General features: G+C 36.9%; 1 protein-coding gene across 1 annotated transcript in view; it reads right to left on the bottom strand.

The window, feature by feature from the left end:
- The window catches only part of PKHD1 (PKHD1 ciliary IPT domain containing fibrocystin/polyductin), a 424,797-nt gene that overhangs the window by 121,916 nt on the left and 279,502 nt on the right, over positions 1–23,379 (bottom strand). The window contains exons 54-56 of the mRNA XM_076003302.1: positions 17,774–17,887; positions 14,686–14,773; positions 96–250 (exon numbers count right to left, since the gene is read on the bottom strand). Coding sequence (XP_075859417.1) covers positions 96–250; positions 14,686–14,773; positions 17,774–17,887 — 357 coding nt within the window. The remainder of the gene's footprint in view (positions 1–95; positions 251–14,685; positions 14,774–17,773; positions 17,888–23,379) is intronic.

The following is a 23,379-nucleotide window of genomic DNA, read 5'->3' as shown; positions in this document are numbered from 1 at the left end:
TGAATGGCAGTCATATCCAAGGTCACTAAGGCAGGTTGCTGAACAGGTTCTTCCCAGCTCATTCACTTTCCTTAACCAGCAAACCGAAGCCTCACCAATGTGCCGGTGCTTGAGCCGTTCATGAATCCTAACATGGTGGCCTTTGGCTTCTTTCACAGTGAGGACCTCTGCCTCGTGAGGCTCATAAGAAGAAGAGGCAAGGACAATTTTGTCATGGGGTCGCCAGTCCACTGCATCCTCTACTATAATTCTGTAACAGCATAAAAATGGTATCAGATATACTGAGAGTGCAACACGGATCACTTACTCTGTCTACAGAGAGAAAAGGAAATCCATTGAGACCAACAAATCCCACCAGGGAGATTGAAGTAGAAATGTCAAGACATGGCACTGAAAAGGGGCTTTCATGAAAAGTTTAATGCTCATAGAGTCAATTTTCTGGCTGGCAAATGTATACCTTACAGGGAAAGCAAAGATATTCCATGGCCATGAAATACAAGGCAAAGGAACAAGAAATGGTAAAAGTTCTAGAGTTTAATATATGTATCTACACGTGGTTTTTCTGTAATAGCAGCCTACCTCCTGGATTGGGAAACAGTTTGAATAATAAAGGGATGTCAGAAGAGATCTTATCTCTAATTTTCTGAAGACCTATCATGCCATTTTTGGACAATTTATTATCATGCATTAAGGCTCTAACTTTCATGGTCAGACAGATACAAATATGAAATCCAGAGGTGTCACTTATTAGCTGCGTGACCCTGAGAAGTCACTTAACTCTTCTCACTTCATATCTTCATCTGAAAAGTACAATATTTATATCTTCTCTCCCAACCTCTCAGTCTTATGGTGGGGACTAAAGAGTGTGTATTCCTTGAGTGTGTTAAGTTCCAAGCATTGTGCTTTCATCACATTCTGAAACAATGAGGGATTTGTTCATTTGGATTTTTTTTTAAACTCACATTTAATAAAATTTCTGTTCAGTGTGTCACTGCCGCCTAGCTTTTCCCAGTGAATGTGACTGTTTTACTCTCCATTCAGTCATTACCAACTTCAACACCATATGTTTATTTAAATAACCTGCCTCTTTAGCTAATGCCAAAATTTTAGCAAGCTCTACCACTAAATATTCATCAAGGCAACAATGTCCATGTGAGGCCATTCAATTATGCAACATATATTGACTGAACAAATGATATGTCCCAGACACTATATTAGGTGCTAGAGATATAATGGTAAATAAAACAATTTGTATTAAAAAAAAAAAACCTAAATTTTGTCTAGCAGACATAATTAAAGAGTCTACTATATGGGTGGAGGATTCACAGATATTTGGTATATGATTCTAACCTCCCCCAAAAAATAAGTAAATAAATTAAAGCTGATCAATCATTTGTGGGCCAATGGTATGAGTCTCTGATGAACCAAAGACTATAATTAATTCAAATCTGTACACATAAAGTTGGAGAGAAGGAGAGAAAGAATTATGGATGGAAAAAAGCCTACTATCAATTGATGCAATTTTAAGGAAAGAATTTAGAGTCTTAGCTCTCTCCTGATTTTCTATGCCTTCCCAGGAAATGTAGTTACAGAATGTTAATGCAACTGCTAGCTTTTAAAGACAGGGAAACTAAGTTCCAAAGAGATTAAATAACACAAAACTCAAGATTAGATAAACAAATGGAACAAGAGATCGAATTAGAACCAAGGAAGGTGGTTTATCAAGTCCAGAGTTCTTTCTACTAAATAACTTCACCTTGCCTGTTTGATTCTTAGTTCTCACCTGCTAAATGGTAATAGAAAATCAGTCTTCCCACATTCCATAATTATGAAATTATAAAAAGTCTATGTCCCATGCAATGGAATACTCTACAGACATTTTAAGAGTATCTGGGGGGGGGGAGGGTGGATCAAGATGGCGGACGAGAAACACCGCCAGACAGAGTGTCTCTGCAGAAAAGACAGATTCTAGCAGAAATTAGAAAAAAAGAAGCAAGAAGACGAGCATACAGCAGATGAGGGCCGGAAGGAGGGGTACCTGAGACCCCGGGAGACTCCACGGGAGGAGGTTGCGGAGGAGAACTGGAAGCTGAGACCGCCGGAGCAGCCCAGAGACCAGCAGCAAGGGTAGGTGGATTTGCCGTTTCCCCTCCCCTGCATTTGGGAATGCTGGTGGGCTCACCAGCAGGTGTAGAGACCTGCAGACACCAGCCCAGAGACAGCCACTGCCAGCTAGCGGTGAGCCTGTAGCGGACGCGGCACCAGACTCCCAACTCCCTCCTGGCACCTCCGTGTACACAGACCGAGCCGCGCGGCAGGCGCCATATTGCCTCCTCCTCCCCTCTGCCGAAACTGTCCACGGCTGCCCAAAGAGACAATACAGCCACCAGCTGGAAGCACTTCCAGGGAACGGGACCTTCTCTGTTGGGACCCTACAGCTGACTAAGGGGAACTCAGACTGTCAGCTCCCTACCCACCAGCCCCCCCAGGTGCTGCTGGCACCGTGTTCCCAGGAGAACAGTGCAGACTCAGAGGCTGAGAGACATAGACCCAGCTTGGACTCCCTGTGGGTGAATTGGGACCAGAAATCCTCTCCCTGGTGGGGATACAGTTTGAACTCTGGGACCCAGAGGTTGGACCTGCAGACCAGTTCCCATGCACCGAGGTCTAGCATTGCCCGGGGCACAGAAGGGAGATACGTGAACAGCCTACTGAGGTGTGTGTGCTTTCAGAGGCAGATCAGCCTTCTAGAGGGCAACCCTCCTCCCAAAAGGAGGCTGTGCCCCCAGCCCAGGTGGCGTTCCTGCGCAGGGAACCCCCCAGCTGGCACCACAGTCCGGGGAGGCCCGGTGGCATGTGGTCTGGCCTGCTGGCAGAGGCCCAGGAGTAGCTGCAGAGTTGGGGAGGGTGGAAAGAAGCTAGGCCTGCTCCAGACTGCAGGTCTCAGACAGCCCCATCCCCACATGCAGACTTTCTGGATGAGGGGGACCATTCTAACCCCACCCTGACAGCTTTTCCTGGAAGCAGAGAACAGAACTTTGACCCCTGCTAACTGCCTGAGGGCAGGCATACCCAACCCAGCTCCGCCCAGAACAAGAGCTGATAACAGGACACAAAATCAACAGCATAGCCTGTTCCTCCAAGCCAGCACCACCTACTGATGGGGACAGCATCCTGCACAGCCTTTTCACGGCACCCACTGACTCATTATACAGGGAGTGGTCGAATCTCACCCACAGACACCACCTAACGGCTCAGAAACTAAACAAGGTGTGTGAATACCCAAACAAAAACCTAAAGGAAAGAAACAACAACTGATTGACATGGTAAGAAATCAGCAAAGGAACTCAGGAAATATGAAGAACCAAATGGAAAACACACCCCCAAAGAGGAGCACGAGCCCGCTAGAAACGGACACCAACCCAAATCAGGCAACCAAAATGACAGAAGAGGAATTTCCTATGTGGATCATAAGAACACTCACCGAGCTGCAACAACAACTCAATAACCAACACAAAGAAACCACAAAAAGCCTCCAGGACCTAGAACAAAAGTTCACTAAAGAAATAGATACAATGAAGAAAAGTTTAACTGAAATCCTGGAAATGAAGAATCAATTCAGGGAACTACACAATACAGTGGAAAGTCTCAAGAACAGGGTAGATCAAACAGAAGAAAGAATCTCAGAGATTGAAGATAACATCCTCCAACTAAATAAAACTGACACAGAGATAGAGCAGAGAAACAAGAGAAAAGAGCAAAGGCTACAAGAGATGTGGGATTATGTGAAGAAACCTAATGTGAGGGTCATAGGGTTACCAGAAGGGGAAGAAGACAACACTCAAGGGTTGGACAAGGTATTTGAATATATAATAGAGGAAAATTTCCCAGGCCTTGCTCAAAATCTCGATATACAAGTTCAAGAAGCTCAGAGGACCCCTGGGAGATTCAACGCAAACAGGAAGACGTCACGACATGCAGTCATCAGACTGACCAAAATATCAACTAAAGAGGCCCATCTAAGAGCTGCAAGACAAAAGAAGCAAGTGACATACAAGGGAAAGCCAATTTGAATAACACCAGACTTCTCTAATGAGATTTTACAAGCAAGGAGAGACTGGGGCCCCACTCTCACTCTTCTGAAACAAAACAATGCCCAGCCTAGAATGTTATAGCCTGCAAAACTAAGCTTCATATATGATATGAAGGAGAAATAAAGACATTCTCAGACAAGCAAAGTCTCAGAGAATTCACCAAGACAAGACCAGCTCTACAAGAAGTACTCAAAACAGTGTTACGCACGGTACACCATAATAAAAACTCACGAATATAAAAACAACCAAAACCCAAAGATTAAAGGCCAGATAGTACAATGGCTCAAGACAGAAATCAAAGCAACAACATCCAACCCAACAGAATGAACAGTAATCTACCTTACCTATCAGTTCTCTCAATAAATGTGAATGCCTTAAACTCTCCACTCAAGAGACATAGGCTGGCTGAATGGATAAGAAAATACAGGCCAAGTATATGCTGTCTTCAGGAAACACATCTAACCTGCAAGGATGCATATAGACTAAAAGTAAAAGGGTGGAGATCAGTATTCCAGGCAAGTGGAAGCCAAAAGAAGGCTGACGTGGCAATTCTAATTTCAGACGATTTACTTTTTAAACCAACAAAAGTAGTGAAAGACAAAGGGGGTCATTATATAATGGTGAAGGGCACACTTCAACAAGAAGAGATAACAATTTTAAGTATATATGCACCCAACTTATATGCACCCAGTTTCATAAAGCAAACTTTACTGGATCTAAGCAAATGGATTAATAGCAACTCCATAATCACCGGAGATTTCAACACCCCACTGACGGCACAAGACAGATCTTCCAAACAGAAAATTAATAAAGAAATAATGGACTTAAACAAAACCCTGGAACAATTGGGTCTGACTGATATCTACAGGACATTCTACCCCAAATCCACTGAATATACGTTCTTCTCAGCAGCTCATGGGACATTCTCTAAGATTGACCATATCCTAGGGCACAAAGTAAATCTCAAGAAATTTAAAAAAATAGAAATCATACCTTGTACCTTCTCAGAGCACAGTGGAATAAAACTAGAAAAAAACCCTAACAGAAACTCACATTTCTACACAAAAACGTGGAAATTAAACAACCTACTACTAAATGATTACTTCATAAATGAAGAAATCAGGATAAAAATAAAAAAATTCCATGAAGAAAATTACAATGGAGAGACAAGTTATCAACTCTTCTGGGACACAGCTAAAGCAGTTCTGAGAGGAATGTTTATCTCTATAAATGCCTATAACCAAAAGACAAAAAGATCACAAATAGACAATCTAACGAAACGACTCAAAGAGCTGGAGAAAGAAGAACAGACCAACCCCAAACCCAGCAGAAGAAGTGAAATCAACAAGATCAAATCAGAACTAAATGAAATTGAAAACAGGGAAGCTATTCAGGAGATTAATACAACAAAAAGTTGGTTCTTTGAAAAAATAAACAAAATTGACACACCACTGGCTAAGCTAACAAAAAGCAGAAAAGAGAAATCTCTAATAAGTTCCATCAGGAACAAAAAAGGAGATATCACAATTGATCCCAAAGAGATACAAGATATAATTTATGAATACTACAAAAAACTTTATGCACACAAACTAGAAAATGTGGAGGAAATGGACAAATTTCTAGAAACACACAGCCTCCCTAGGCTCAACCAGGAAGAAATAGATTCCCTGAACAGACCAATCTCAACAGCTGAAATAGAAACAGCAATTAAAAATCTCCCTAAAAAGAAAAGTCCCGGTCCAGATGGCTTCACACCCGAATTTTACCACACTTACAAAGAAGAACTAGTACCTATCTTGCAGAAACTATTCCACAACATCGAGAAGAACGGAAACCTCCCCGACACCTTTTATGAAGCGAATATTACTCTGATACCAAAACCAGGAAAGGATGCAACAAAAAAAGAAAACTACAGACCAATATCCCTAATGAATATAGATGCAAAAATTTTCAACAAAATCTTAGCTAACCGAATCCAGACACTTATCAAAAAAATAATCCACCACGACCAAGTGGGCTTCATCCCAGGGATGCAGGGATGGTTCAACATACGTAAATCTATAAGTGCAATTCACCACATAAACAGAAACAAAAACAAAGACCACATGATTCTTTCAATAGATGCAGAGAAAGCTTTTGACAAAATTCAACACCCTTTCATGATACGAACACTTAAGAAAATAGGCATAGAAGGGACATACCTAAAAATGATACAAGCCATATATGACAGACCCATAGCCAACATCATACTGAATGGAGAAAGATTGAAATCATTCCCACTTAGAACTGGAACCAGACAAGGCTGCCCACTATCTCCACTTCTGTTCAACATAGTGCTGGAAGTCTTGGCTACAGCAATCAGACAGGAAAATGGAATCAAAGGTATCCAAATAGGGGCAGAAGAGATCAAACTTTCACTGTTTGCTGATGATATGATATTGTATCTAGAAAATCCCAAGGATTCAACCAAGAAACTCCTGGAACTGATCAATGAATTTAGTAAAGTCTCAGGATACAAAATCAATACACAGAAATCAGAGGCATTCATATACGCCAACAACAATCTAATTGAGAACCAAATCAAAGACTCAATTCCCTTCACAATAGCAACAAAGAAATTAAAGTACCTAGGAATATACTTAACCAAGGAGGTAAAAGACCTCTACAGGGAGAACTATGAAACACTGAGGAAGGAAATAGCAGAGGATGTAAACAGATGGAAATCCATACCATGCTCATGGATCGGCAGACTCAACATCATCAAAATGTCTATACTACCCCAACTGATCTACAGATTCAATGCAATACCTATTAAAATCCCATCAGCATTCTTCACACATATAGAAAAAATAATTTTACGCTTCGTATGGAACCAAAGAAGACCCCGAATATCAAAAGCAATTCTAGGCAACAAAAACAAAATGGGAGGCATTAATATGCCAGATATCAAACTATACTACAAAGCTGTAGTAATTAAATCAATATGGTATTGGCACAAAAATAGGAATATGGACCAGTGGAACAGATGTGAGAATCCTGATATAAAACCATCCTCATATAGCCATCTAATCTTTGACAAAGCAGATAAAAACATACGCTGGGAAAAAGAATCCCTTTTCAATAAATGGTGCTGGGAAAACTGGATAGCCACCTGTAGAAGGCTAAAACAGGACCCACACCTTTCACCTCTCACAAAAATCAACTCACGCTGGATAACAGACTTAAACCTAAGGTATGAAACTATTAGAATTCTAGAGGAAAAAGTTGGAAACACTCTCCTAGACATGGGCCTGGGCAAAGAGTTTATGAAGAAGTCCCCAAAGGCAATCACAGCAGCAACAAAAATAAATAAATGGGACATGATCAAACTACAAAGCTTCTGCACAGCCAAAGAAATAGTCATGAAAGTAAACAGACAACCTACAGAATGGGAGAAAATTTTTGCATCCTATGCATCCGATAAGCTACTGATAACTAGAATATACTTAGAACTCACGAAAATCAGGAAGAAAAAATCAAATAACCCTATTAAAAAGTGGGCAAAGGACTTGAACAGAAACTTTTCTAAAGAAGACAGAAGAATGGCCAACAAACATATGAAAAAATGCTCAACATCTCTAATCATCAGGGAAATGCAAATCAAAACTATAATGAGATATTACTTAACTCCAGTGAGAATGGCCTTTATCAAAAAGTCTCCGAACAATAAATGCTGGCGTGGTTGCGGAGAGAGAGGAACACTCCTACACTGCTGGTGGGACTGCAAACTAGTTCAACCTCTGTGGAAAGCAATATGGAGATACCTTAAAGCGATACAAGTGAATCTACCATTTGATCCAGCAATCCCATTGCTGGGCATCTACCCAAATGATCCAATGACACTCTACAAAAAAGACACCTGCACTTGAATGTTTATAGCAGCACAATTCATAATTGCAAGGCTGTGGAAACAGCCCAAGTGCCCATCAATCCAAGAATGAATTAATAAAATGTGGTATATGTATACCATGGAGTACTATTCAGTTCTAAGAAACAATGGTGACATAGCACATCTTATATTTTCCTGGTTAGAGCAGGAACCCATACTTTTAAGTAAAGTTTCCCAAGAATGGAAAAACAAACACCACATATACTCACCAGCAAATTGGTATTAACTGAACAGCACCTAAGTGGTCACATAGGTACTACAGTAATAGGGTATTGAGCAGGTGGGAGGGGGGAGGGGGGCGGGTATATACATATATAATGAGTGAGATGTGCACCATCTGGGGGATGGTCATGCTGGTGACTCAGACTTGTGGGGGGAGGAGGAAATGGGCATTTATTGAAACCTTAAAATCTGTACCCCCATAATATGCCGAAATAAAAAAAAAGAGTATCTCATAGCAGACCATTGAATTATAAGGAATTATGTTCATGATGTATTAATTTAAAAAATAAGACAAAATAATATGCCCCATTTTTTTAAAAAAGTAAGATATACACAGAAAATAGAAGACAGGAAATATAGGAGAGGGGCATGTTAAAATGTTAGCCTATCTATGGGTTTTCACACTACCACTATTCATAAAATAGATCAATTATATATAAATAAACTCAGATCTCTAATTCTATTGGTAAAAATTTGCAAAAAGGTCCACATGAAACATGCTCATATTACAATATAATAGGAAGGTTTGTTAAACTGACTTCCAACCAAAGGAAGGCTGTAGAGCAATGTTTAAAGAAATGGCTTGAATAAAATCTGTGTTTCAGTTAATACTAAATCAACTTGCCAGATTTGCTAATGTCTTATGGTTGTATAAGATGTTGTCCACAGAGAACACTGAGTGAAGGATATATGTGAACTCTACCATTTCTGCAACTTCTTGTGAGTCTTAAATTATTTAAAATTTTTTTTAATATTTAAAAAAAGATTGGATATCCATAAAGTGAATACACTATGTATTTTAATTATACATCATTCATATAAACTCATTAAAGTACTCCTCCTCAGGACTGATATTAAGAAATTTTGTTTTTAATATTTGTAATATGTATAACACAAGCAATGGAATCAGACAAATCAGGGTAAAAATTTAGCCTCAGGAACTTCTAGCTTTATGAACTCAGAAAATTTATTTAACTTCTCCAGCCTCAGTTTTCATATCCGTAAAATGCAGATAATAATACCTAACTTAGAGCATTGAGAGATTTAAATGAGATAATGTATGTAAAATGCTTGGCAGAGGCCTGACATAGAGCAAGCCTACATGATAAGAACTCAGTAAGTGGTAGCTAGTTAATGACTATGGATAGTTTTAATTAATAAAATTGAGTTTCTTTGAAAATAGCCTGTAGCTCAGTCTCTGAATAAGGTTTTTTTAACACATTCTTATAAGAAAAATCCATTCATATGGCTCCTGCCAAATTCCAACTTGCTAACCTTTTAGTTATAATTAAAGTTTCTTATTGATCCCTGTTAGAAATGCCTCCTTCATGGATCCTTTTGGTATCAGAAAGGCACTTTAAACTCAAATTATCAAATCTGAATTTATAATCATTGCCCCAAACTTAGTTCTCTTCTAGTGAATGGCACCGCCATCCATCTACACAAACCAGAAACCAAGAAAGCACCTCGTATCCAACGTGTCTTACAGATTTCATCTTCTGCCTTTAAATCTGTCTGCTTCTCTCCATTGTTCTTGCAGCTCCCAACTGTAAGTTACACCGTCTCTTGCTGCAACCTTCTAATTGGCATCCCTGGATCCACGTGAGACCTCTCCTGTTGTCCACATTGTGCCTACAGTTATTTTTTTTAGATATGCAAGCATGATTATAAGTGCTACCCCTCACCCACACCACCTCCTTACAAACTGACAACAGCTTCACAATGCTCTTAGGGTAAAAACTAAAATTCTTAATATTACCAATGAATATGGGCCTGAGCTGTAACTACTCCTCGGAACCCTGTCATGCTCAGCCCCCACTCTCCATGTCATCCCCCATAGTATTCATTTGTGCCTCATGCTCTCCATTCTTCCACCCACCACAGAATCACCTCTCTGCCCACCCTCTGCTTCTCAATCACCTTTCATGCTGACTCCTTCCCTATCAACTTCTAAAAAGGTAAGAGTGGCCCCAATCTCATCCCCAGCCTCCATATTTCTCCTCTACCGATGTCTTCCTGATTAGGGACATCACCATTTCCAGGATGACTCCTTGTGAGCCCTAAGTTCTGCATCTAATTGTCTTCTTGACATCTCCATTTGATATCTCCAACTTAGCATGTTCCTGCCACCTTCCACCCTGATAAACCTGTTCCCTTCCCAGTCTGCCCATCTCAGTGCATGGTTCCACCATTCACCAGTTTGCTCAATCAAAGCATGAAGCATTTTGCCCTCACCTCACCATGCAATAGTCAGTATGGTCAACTCTTCTCTCCATTCCCACTGCCCCCTCCATTTTCCAGATTCCTGTGATTTCTGGCCTCAAGTGGCCTCCCAGCTGCCAGAGATTTTTTAAAACAAATCGGATTCTATCGCTCTCCTGCATAAAACCATTCAGTGATTTCCCCTTTGACCTCTCATACCTGAACAAGGCCCTTTGTAACTTAACACTTGCAATGTCACCTTGCTCACTCAGCCTGAGCTATCATGACCTATTCCACCTCTGCACCACTCCACACACAGGCCAGCCAGCTCCCTATCATCCATCAGATCTCCGCTCAAATTTCCATTCCCCGGAGAGATTTTCCCTGTCCATTCAATTTACCCTTCACAGTCTCCACCCAAGCTATTTTTGATCATACTACCCTATTGATTTCATTGCTAGCATATCTTATAATCTACAACTATGTCATTTTATTTCTGTATTTGCTTGTTTATTGTCTATCTCTCCACATGAAGATCTAAGCTCCCAGAGGACACCAATCTCTTCTAGTTTGCCTGTATATCCCTAATGCTTACAACTAAACCTGGAACATAGTGTCACTGAGCAAATACTGAACAACTGAATGCTGCTTGTTCTGGCTGGAATGCTGTTTCCACACATATCCCACTTTGCTTAATCAAAACCCATTCCTCTTTCAGTTCTCACCTCTGCAATCACTCTTGAAGGAAGCCGCCTCTGAACTTCCCTGAATTCCTCGAGTTGCCGTATTCATGTGTTTTCAGAATTCTATATACCCCTCCCTCACAGAATTTATCATATTTGTAATTTGTATTTACTCAGTCTTTATTTGATTAACATATGAAGGCAGGGGCCACGTCAGTTTTTACTTGTTATTGTATCTCCGGATCATAGCTTAATGCTTGACACAGGATAAGCATTTGTGAAAATCATGTTGAATAAAGAAATAAATAATTTAAAATAACTACAAAGGTAATACCCACTCTATGAAGAAATTCTGTACATAAAAAAAAAAACACACCAAAGCAGTAATTAGCTATCATTTCTCCAAAATGTATTCGTACTGCACTGCATGCCCTTCTAGACATTTCCCAACCCACAAATATGCATGCATAGGTATTTTTAATTAATTTATTTTACATACAAAACTGGGATAATATAGAATATTAATTCCCACCTGAATGTGAATATATCTTCCCCTTTGTCAACTTGAAATTCATTCTTTTTCATCTTTGCCAATTTAAATTTTTAAAATGGTATTTCATTACAGTTTCAATTAACATTTATTTTCAATTCTGGTAAAGAACATCTTTTCTACATGTTTATTAGTCAGATATATGTCTTCTTTTGTGGCTCATGTATTCAAACCCTTTAATGATTTTGTTTCCAGTGTGTTCAAATTGTTTTCATTTTCGTCCTAAGAGTTCTTTATGTATAAAAAATATTAGTCCTTCACTATACGATTGTAGGTTGCAAATATTTACTAGTTTATCATTTGCTTTACATTTTGTAATTGACATACAGAAATACTGATCTTTATAATGTTGTCAAATCTATTATTTCTTGCTGTTATGATTTTTGCCTTGCTTATTATGGTCAGAGAAGTCTTCCCTAGTTTAAATTATATAATAATGACTTAAATTTTCTTCAAATAATTTTATGGTTTTAATTTTTTATGTTTGAATTTTTAAAATATAATTTATTTTAGACTAAAACATAAAGTAAGAGTCTAATTTTATATTTTTCTAAAGCATTTACTAATTATTCCAGCACATATTTAAATAAATCAAAATGCTAATTTATTCAAATTCTAAGAAATAAACATGCCTGGATTTATTTCTAGGCATTCTTTTCAGTTTGGGTGCCAATAACACACTGTTTTATTCATATTAAAGGCATATTTTTTTAAAAAAATCTTTACTGTTCATATATTAAAAACTTATTTATTTGTGCATTCATTGAAGGCAACTGATAGTTTTTTACATAATTGTCTAGTTTTCTAGGACAAAATGTATAATTATATAACCCACAAAAAAATGATAGTTTGGATTATTTTTAATAGTTAAATCTAATGGATTTTTCTTATCTGAATGCATTAACCAAAACTTTAATAACAATATTTAATGATTGTTGTAATAATTTTTATTCTCAGGTTTTTTTCATAAAATAGAAAGCTGTTTGAGAGGGATTCTTTATTTCATGTTATTATTTAAAGCAGTGATTCTCAACTAATTGCTAAACCACCAAACTAAGAAAACTTGATTTAAAGGAAGTATCCTTCTAGTCTTTTTTTCACCAAAAGTTATTTAGAGGTTTATTATTATGATTAATCATGGATAACACATATTGAGCACTTGCTCCATGCTAACAATATGTTCATCACTTTATATGCATCATTTCATTCAATCCTAGTAACCCTATGCAGTAGACACTATTATTACCCCCATTTTACCAATAGAGGAAATGAGATTAGATGGGTAAAGCACTTGCTCAGTGTCACAGAGCTTGTAAATGGTGAGTTGATGCTTGAACTCAGAGCTGTCTGGCCTGCAGCCAGTGCTGTTTTGGTAAGGCTGAGGAAAGAAATTGGGCTGCCCTCCAGGTTCCTGACATATATGACTTGGAGAATAGATGACAGGGAGGCTGGAAAAAGACAGGAGCACTGGCTTCAGATTTGCTGAGTTGAGACATTTGAGGAACATCCAAGGGGAATTATCTTCAGACTATCGAGTTTAAAGCTCAAGAGAAAGATTTTTTTTAAGAATTCAATAGATTTAGGGGCTACAAGTGTTTTATGTCACATGGATGAATTGTATAATGCTGAAGTCAAGGCTTTCAGTGTAACTGTCACCAGAATAGTGTACATTGTACCCAGTAAGTAGAATTTTATCCCCCATGCTCCTCCTATTTAATCCCCTTCTTATTTCTTAACGTCCATCACACCACTTTATGACCATATGTATCCCTCGTTTAGCTTCCACTTATAAGCTAGAACATGCGTATTTGTTATTTCAGTCCTATTGGTTATGTTTATTTTATATAAATGGAAACCTAACTAATACATTAACTTTTCAAATTTTTTTGTAGTTTCTTTTATAAGAACCATTATTAGAATTTGTCTTGTTTTAATAACCATAGTTACACTATCATATTTAACTTAGTTCAATGTTTATCATCAATCCTTTATGTTATTCTCAAATATTATTCTTATTCTTGAATTTTAAATTCAGTTCAACATCTTTATTAGAAAACTTTGCATTCTCTCCAGTTCTTCCATGACAAAATACCTCTTTAGTTTGCTTTCACATATGAATTAGCATGAGTGCCCAATTCTTTGGTCATAATCTTTTTTTCTCAAACCGTTCTATATGTGGCACCATTATCTTCCTGCATTTAATAGTATAGAGTAGAATTCTAGGGCTAGCAAGCTTTCTGTTTCTCTCTTTCTTTTGCTTTCTTTTTCACCCTGTTTTTTCTTGTACTATGAGGATAATGTAAGAAAGCAATCATTATTCTTGATATTGATGTGTTCAAATCAAATGTAACTCACTCCCAGCTTTGCATTGTGTATTTCAGTTATAGTTTTCATTACTCTTTCTACGGTAGTTATTCTAGGCTCTTATCAAAAAGGACATATTATCTATATATACCATTTTCTGATCTCTATTTGTAATACCTTAGCTTTCATCGTTTTTATCTCCCAGTCTCATCTTCTGAGTTATGATAGATTGCCATCAGTTTGTTCTTCATATTACCTATTCAGTTTGAAACAGTTGTGATTCTGTTCTTTACTGCCTCCAATGCATTATTACATTTCATAACATTCTTCATATCACTCCTAGTTTATTTCTGTCTACATTTTAACCAGCTACTTTTTCAACTCACACTATTTTGTTCTCACCTTCATCTCTTATCTCATGGAATTCATATTTTTTGAGATTTTATTGACAGCAATAAATATGTGTTATCTAAAATTTACTCCTGGAATAAACTATGTTCCTCTCTTACCTTTCCCATGTTTTTTCCTCCTTCTATTATGTTACAGAGATTGTTAAAAAAATTCCTTATAGTCTCTTATTTTTCCACTTATTCATCCTTGAATTATGATGCTTAACCTAAAATTCAATTTCACATTGTAACAAAAGCTCAGCAGAAGCAAACCAAACCAAGCAAAAGGTCCAAACTTACTGTCATTTCTTACCTCTCGTTTCCTGAGGCAATATCAGCTCCCAGACGTGTCCACGATTTCTGAGGATAAGCACTGTTAAGCTGAACTTTCCCATAAATCCCTGAAAATAAAAGGAGATATTGCTGGACAGGAAAAGTACTTCAGAGGAATTAAGTCCAGGTAATTAAACTGATTCCAGAGGTTACTGTGCAAAATATGTGATTATCTATATATGAAGGCCCCCATCTTATTAGAAAAAGAATATTTAAATGCTCTAATTTATATCTTTTAGATGCGCAGCTGTGTTGGATGTTTTCAAATAAGGCATCTTACCTTGTGGCAAAAGAGAAAGGACCACCTTATATAAGGTTTCTGAACTTTATAAGATATCATTTTTTTTTTTTTTTAAGCAGAGTCTCACTTTGTCTCCCAGGCTGGGGTGCAGTGGCTTGATCATAGCTCACAGCAACTTCCAACTACCGAACTCAAGTGATACTCCTGCTTCAGCCTCCAGAGTAGCTGGGACTACAGGGACACACCACCTCACCTGGCAAATTTTTCTATTTTTTGTAATGACAAGATCTCACTGTATTGCTCAAGCTGGTTTCACACTCTGGCCTCAAATGATTCTCCCAGTGTTAGGAGCCACTGCACCCAGACTGGCTTTTTATGTATTCAAAGTGTTTGTTCCTAATCTGCTTTTTATTATTGAGATAATTTTAGACAATATTGATCATTTTAGATAAATAAATATACATATGTATGAATATACTCAAATGTATTTGAACAAAAGTTCGATATTTTCTTCCTGCACCCAAATGTATTGTCTGCACATCCCTGAATTGACACACTGATTTTGTTGTAAACCACCAATCTAAAAATTTTAAAATTTCACAATTTTCAGCAGAAAATGCATGATTAAAAGAAGTAATCCAGTAAGGTATAAGGAATATGCCTTAAGTTTTCATCCAATGTGTACCCCCCCCCAAAAAAGTCAATTAATCAGCACCCAACACTCATAATTTTTCCATCCTCTAATTCAGACAAAGAGTCACAAGATAGTAAAACTAAATTAATGGATAAATTAATGTAAAAATAATCCTGCTTTCGGAACATGTCCTGGAACCAATCTTTCATAATAATAGCTTTATAAATATATTTCATAAGATAACATCATCATCCAAAAATAAAATTCATCCTTTTTTTTTTTTTTACTAAGCTAGACAAAGAAGGATCTCGAAGTAATTTACAGAGATTTCCAACCACAACGCTTATAACAAAAAGCAGTTCATGTCCTTAAATCTGAATTATCCAGAAAATTCAATTGATCAGAAAAGCAGATTTCTTGGTCATTTCCAATCATCAAAGGTTTACTGTAAAATGACACCATTTCTTAGTTGTTTCCAGGAGATTACAAAGGATTTAAAAGGATTGAAATTTGTCATTTATTTATGATGCCACAAAAATTTAAGCATTCAGTAAAATAAATATTTCAGTCTTTACTTCAATTTAGTATCAGAAAATTTCAAAAACACTAGTTTGATCATATGGCTGGATTTAGGGATCAGGATGGGCATCCATGCATATGCCTAACAAAAAGACTGACCCAATGGAATCAGTCCATCGAGCAGAGTGGCCACCACAGGCAAAAAGGGATCAAATGTTCTTATTTTGGTGTATCTAGTTTGTCAGTTTGGAAAATCAAGAAATTCTTGAACCTCATGTTATTAGAAAGGTAAAATAAATAGCATCCAGGAAAAACCTCTGGACACTATAAAGTACCATCAAAGATTTATAACAATAGTTATATATTACGGAACTAAGTTAACAAACTTCATACTATCCTAACATTAGTGTTTCCATTTTATTAAGTACTGAGATCCACAGAGGGAGCCATTAAATGCCAATATTAAATTTATATCTCATAGGCCAGGTGCAGTGGTTCACACCTGTACTCCCAGAACTTTGGGAGACTGATGTGGGAGCTATCACTTGAGCCCAGGAGTTCGAGACCAGCCTGGGTAATGTGGTGAGACCCCTTTTGTACAAAAAAAAAAAAAAAAACTTAGTCAGGCATGGTGGCACATGCCTATAGTCCCAGCTATTCAGGAGGCTGAAGCAAGAGGATGATTTGAGCCCCAGAGTTGGAGGTTGCAGTGAGCTATAATCAAACACTGGATCCCAGCCTGGGAGACAGAATGAGACTCCACCTTAAAAATAATTATATCTCATAACATTTAAAAATCTCATAGAAGGTGGTCCTTTCTCTTATGCCACAAGATAAGATGCCTTATTTTAAAACATCAGACATACAGTGCACCTAAAGGAGAATCCTATGAAATCAATATCCTGGCTGTTGATCACAACACACTTAAGGTATATGACAAAATAATATTCAAAAGGGTGATAAAGTACAGTGAACTAAATTATTTCAACTATTCTATAAGTGAGGAAAAGAAAATAACGAAAAGGAACACAGTTTTGAAAAACGTGAGCATTCTCAAAGAAAGGAAATTATTTCGTAACTCAAGAGAAATTATCCGTCTTTATTTATAAAATTAATAATGCCCATACAGAGAAAGTGAGAAAATACTTGAAATGTGATGAAAAATCTTTTATTCCTTAAAACCGGGTTATTTGGGGGCTTTTACACCTTGTTTATAAGGCCAGTCCCAGTTTCTGTGCTTTTATGTAGACCAATTTATAACAGGATTTGGTATCATGGCAATATCAAATAAAGAAACTGTCAACAATGAACGTTTCTTAGTAATCTATAGATCTATCAGTTTAAAAATGTATCAGCAATCATATAGTATTTATAGTTATTAATATGGTCTCTTAGTCTAGACTTTGGTGTCCGACCAATCTGGATATAAATCTAAGTTCTGACATTACAAAGCTGTGCAGCCTTTGGCATGTTGTCATCATCTCTTAGTCTTAGTTTATAACATCTATCAAATGGACACTGCTCACAGGAGAGCTGGTGAATGAAATAATAAATATAAACAACCTACAAGAGTTCCTGGAATTTAGCATATGTTCCATGAATAGTACTTCCCAATCAGACACACACACACTTATTTTATTTTTATTAATAATAAAAACTATATTATACTCTTACCGATTGTTCCCGGGTCAACGCGAATTCCATTGAAACGGTCACAGAAGACTCCCTCAGAAGCTCTAAGGAGAATCAGAAGCTTTTGTTCTTTTTCTAAGGGATTTTCTAAAGTACCTGTTTACAAAGGAAAGTACATCATTCAAAATAATTCAAAATTAAAATAAAGAGAAAAGGCAATTGTGATGGAATTTCAGGAATACAAAGTAGACGCTATAAAGAAAACTATATGGAGAAGAGCCAATGGTCACATACACAAAATTAGAATAGAAAAAAAATAAATAAGTATTCAGTATACTTCTTTGAGGGAGATTGGATTATTGTTCAGCAAATATTCCACTCTTCTTTCTTTATTACTTTCTTTAAACTTTCCTGACCTACTAATATTTATCCTGGGCATGTGACTTGTTTTGGCCAATGAACTCTGGGTGGAAGTGATAGTAATGCCAGGTCTCATTTCATGCTTTAAGAGACTTGGCAAGTTTTTAACAAATCTCTTGCAATGATGCTTTCTGCCATGGAACCATAATTCTTTAAAAGGCCTCTGGCATCTGAATGAAGAGATATACAAAACAAGCCTGAAGAGAACACACAAACTGAAACCAAGTCCAACTTAATTTAACAGAAATATTTCTTGTTGTAAACCACTGAGATTTGGAGATTATTTGTTACACACCATTACCATGGCAAAACCTGCCTGATACACTGTCTATGGCTAGATAATCTCCAAATTCTTTTACATACATTTTAGCATTTAATCCTCACAAAAAACCTGCAAGGCACGATTCTAATCCCTCCCAATTTTAAATATTCACAGATAAGAGGCTTAGAGGTTGAAGGACTTGTCTAAATTTATACAATACTAGTAAGTTACAGAGTCTATTTGAACAAAGGTCTATTTATGCTAAGTGTTTTCTTAAACAAATAATAGGTTATTTTCTAAAACTGAATTCTTTTGGCAGCATAAAGACATGTAAACACATAAGGTTATGATAGACAGCAGTTGGGAATTACTCTTGCCCTTATTCTATTGATGTTAACAGTGGAACATGGGCACTTTTACTGTATGAGAAATGTTCAAGGAATTTGCTGAAATAGTGTTAGTGAGTACGGACCTAAGGAAGGTTATTTTCTTTGGAAAATATCTCTTAGAGTACAGAAAAAAAACTATCAAGCATCAGTTGTTTAAGAAGTAACTAATGGAAAGGTAGTCCTCAAACTATATACTGGATTAGACAGGTTTACAAAACTATTCTACTGCCCAATGAGATTTTCCACTTTATAAATTCATGAAGATATAACCAAAAATGATATTGCAATACAGTATGAAATAACTGGTAAGCTTATAATTGCCTGGTTTTCATTATGGTTGGCGGTCTTTCAGGCAACATAAAATCATTCCCTCCAGCTGACACTTCATAGATATCTGGATAGCCAAAAGGCTCAAGGTGAATTTGAAGCTTGCTACATATCTATCTTTATAGCTAGCCTTCACAGCCACTACTCCAATAGAGGCTGTTGGGAGCAAGACTCAGAGAGGTAGGTAAACCTGCCTAGAGTCATGTGGTCAATGGGTACGCAAGCCTGGGTAGCTACAATAAAAGGCTACATAATGGCATGCTGATGCTCTGTGTAGGTAATGCCACTCCTCAGCTCAGAGACTAATGCAGCCTCTTAGCCAAAACAAAGATGTGCTAGAGCAGAAAGATGGGAAGCAGGGGAGGAGGAGGCTGTTAAGCAAATGTGTGTGGTGTAGCTCTTATCTTGCAGTTATAAGTCTGTCCAGTAAGCTGTTTTCCAACTGTGATTTCATTTATTTCACGGAGGGTAGTTTAGAGTCTTGGGGGAGAAATGGCCTAGCACTAAACACATACCAGAGAGAAAAAAAGTAGGACAGTTTTTGCCCTAGAGAAATGTATGCAGAGTCCCACAAAAAGAGTTCAGCGTTCCTCTAAAATCAGAGATTAAATCAATTATGCAACCCAAAACTGCAGCACATGGGGAGATTTCACAGAAAGTCTGGGCAAAATTAGTTAGCCTGCTGTGATCTTTTGGTATCTGAAATGACCAGAGTTTGGCTTCCTTTTTGTAACTTAGGGAAAGGAGAAGATGGAGGATAGAGAAAAATACAAAGAAGGCAACCATGACCTAAGAGAAGAAAATAGATGCTATTCTAACATTAAAACGCAACACTTCTTGAATTTGTAGAAGCTGGTGAATGAAAGCACTAAAGGCTGAGAACCTCATTTTATTCTCAAATCTAGCTAAGAAAGGTGAGGCCCTATCTCCAGCATGGACTTTGTCCCTTACTCAGAGCAGCCATCTCTGAGGGAAGATGCTAAGGATGATGCCGTTTATCCTTGGTTGACCTCTGTAAAGCTGCTCTAAACTATAACAAGAGCATATTAAACCCGGATGAATTTATGTATTCATAATGAGAGGGAAAATAATTGTCACTGTGTTGCAAAGACATTCCAGATGTTTTCACATACATGATTTCGTTTAATTCTCACAACCATATGATGAACATTGTTGAGGTCCTCATGAGGAAACTGAGGCAAAGAGCGGTGTATATAGCTATTAAGTGGTAATGGTGGACCTTAGGCTTAATTAGTACCATCCTAGCAGATGTGGAAATGGAGGAATCGAAAAGAAGTAAAAGGAAGTTGATATTACTTGGCATGATGGTGGGCAATGGAGGGGAAATGATACATTCCAGATGCTAAAAACACCTGGGGAGATGGAAGAAAATAAGTTCTGGTATATGAGAGATAACCACTATAATGACTTGAGGAACAGGGCACAAATGGATTCCATGAACTTCAAAAGGTAAGCAAAAGGAAAAAGAATGTTTTATTATTTTATTGACTAAACTTCTTTGCTAGTTCAGTTAATAAACCCAACCTCTTTTCAAGGAATCATATAGAAACCTAGTTTACACGTGAGCCCACTCTGTCAACAGGACTCCCCACACCTTGTACTAAGCCAATCCATACTGAATTATTTAGCATCCCCTTAACTCTCTCTCCTCTGTACCCATGAGATTCCCCATTCTTTTATATCCTTTACCTTCATGTTGCCTAACTCCTAATCATCCTTCAAAACCTGGCTCCACTGTAACTAATTTCTAAAAGCCTTCTATGACCTTGGATTGGATGCCCCCTTTTGTGCGTGAAAGTGTCTATGCCCCTTGCTGCAGTGATTCTACTTCAAGGAACTCGTCCTAAAAAAGTAGTATAATCGGGGTGTGGTGGCTCATGTCTCTAATCTCAGCACTTTGGGAGGCCAAGGCAGGAGGATGGTTTGAAACCAGGAGTTCAAAACCAGCCTGGGCAGCATAGCAAGACCCTGTCCCCACTGGGGGAAAAAAAAAAAGAAAGAGAGAGAGAACTAGTGTGGAATGTGGACAAAGATTAAGGCCCAAAGTTCTTCACTGCAATATTATTTATTTATGATAGCAAACATTTGAGAACTCTTAGAACCAGCAAATAATTGGAAACATTTTTGACAGTTTAGAACCCCTCCCACTCTCCTCAGTCTTTCTGACATGTTAAATAGTTGAACCGCACAAGTCCCTAAGCATACCAAGTGCTTCCTTCCCTCTGCTCCCTCTGCTTCAAACACTGTCACTTCCTTTTTCTTCGTGGCTTACTCCTAACTTTCAATCCCAGTTCAGATATCCCCTCTTCTGGGGTTATTCCTCATCAAATAATTCTGGGTTAAGTGAACCTCTAGAGGCTATCAAAGAAAACTGTGTTTTACCTCAATACTTATAAAACTATATCATAAATGCCTCTTACTTGACTATTTCCTTCTCTCAGTAAGCTTAGATAAGAAACTGTGTGATGTTGGAAGAGTTTATTTAGATACTTGTTATTCCAGAAATAGTTAACTAGAAAATTTTTACCAATCCTCCTGCAGGAACAATTAGAAATAAAGAAAAATATCCCATATTAATAAAATACCAACTTCACTAGTAAGTTATAACAATTTTAAACATATATGCACCTAGCATTATAGCTGCAAAATATATAAAACAAAACTGACAGAACTACAATGACAAATAAATATATTTATAATAACACCGGTAAAGTCAACACAACTGCTCCTAGAATAAGTAAAAAATACAGTAAAGAGATATCAATTTTGAATAATAAAATTAGCAAACTTGACATACAGGCATAGATGAAAACCAGACCCACAAAGAATGCACATTTTTTTTCAAGTATGCAAACACATTTAGAAAAATTGATCATATCATGATAAAGCAATTTAATAAATTTAAAAGGATTAAGATTATATAGATATAAGATTATATTTGTTTTCTTACCATAGTTCAATCAAAATGTATAATTCTTAATAAAAAAATTTATAAAGTGAACTATATTAAAATAAAGATTTTGCAATCATCAAATGATACCATTAAGATAAAAAAGGAAGCCACAAAGTGATAAAAAATATCTGCAATCCATAGAACCAACAAAATATACATTCCAAAATATATGACTTCAATAAATCAATATAAAACAGATAAGTCCATCCTTTATTTGATAACAAGGGTGAGTGAATACTTTACAAAATGAAATATTCTCAAATAAATAATATATAAAAATGTTCAATTACATTGGAAATATGAGAAAAAATAAAAATATAATCAATCTCACTACATACTCACTAGAATATATTTATAATGTTTAATGAGCTGTATGTTTCTCATTTTACAAAATTTTCTGCATATGTGCATCATATTTCACAATTAATAGAATTTATTAAGTGAGTGTTATGTTCTGAGAACACTCATCAATAAGTTTTGTTGATCAAAAAAATGGAAACTGGACAAATTTTAGACACATTTTCTGAAAATACTATTTTTCAGGTGCTGTTCACTGAATTCAAAGGAACAAATTGTACTTTTAAATAATTTGTATTTCTGAGTTAATCTCAAAATTGCATAAATATCATGATTGTACATGAAAGGTAAGTGAAGATTTACACCCAAAATCAATTTTACACATTTTTCTCCTGCCCTCAGAAGTAGGTTATATGGTTATGACTTTGGAAGTTGAGCTTCTACCTAGAGCTTATTTTTCTCATGTCCTGCCATAGCTGCTTTCTTCAGACCAGAGCCTCCAGAATGTTCTTACTATCAGAGACTCAAGCTAGCAAATAGCAATGAATCAATTAAATTGCAGTACATATTATTTTTCTGAATTAGCTTTTAATTTCCAGTGTATATTTGACCCACTTATCCCTAAAACATCCTTCCCCAGTAGACTCAATTCTATCTGAAAATAATGGAAGGTGGAAGGGGCTTGCAGCCCAATAAAATGCCTACTGGTTATAAAAACCAGTAGGCATCATCAAATGATAATGTCTACCCCTTCAAAGAGTGATTTTATTCAGGCTGGCAAATTTTTATCATCAATGAAGCCTCTCAATTTATCAACAATTAATAGAATGTTAAAATAAACACTAAAACGTTATTCATTAACCACTTGCAAAATGCATAAAAACCCTTAAAATTTAGTGCACAAAATTGAGCAGATTACCTCATTTCTATAAGCCTTAGTTTCTCCAACAGTAAGATAGACACAATAATAACATCCATT

The sequence above is a fragment of the Microcebus murinus genome, chromosome 5 (assembly GCF_040939455.1).
Source record: "Microcebus murinus isolate Inina chromosome 5, M.murinus_Inina_mat1.0, whole genome shotgun sequence".
Lineage (NCBI taxonomy): Eukaryota > Metazoa > Chordata > Mammalia > Primates > Cheirogaleidae > Microcebus > Microcebus murinus.
Note: the sequence above shows the minus strand (reverse complement) of the source record. Positions and strands in the feature narration are given on the sequence as shown.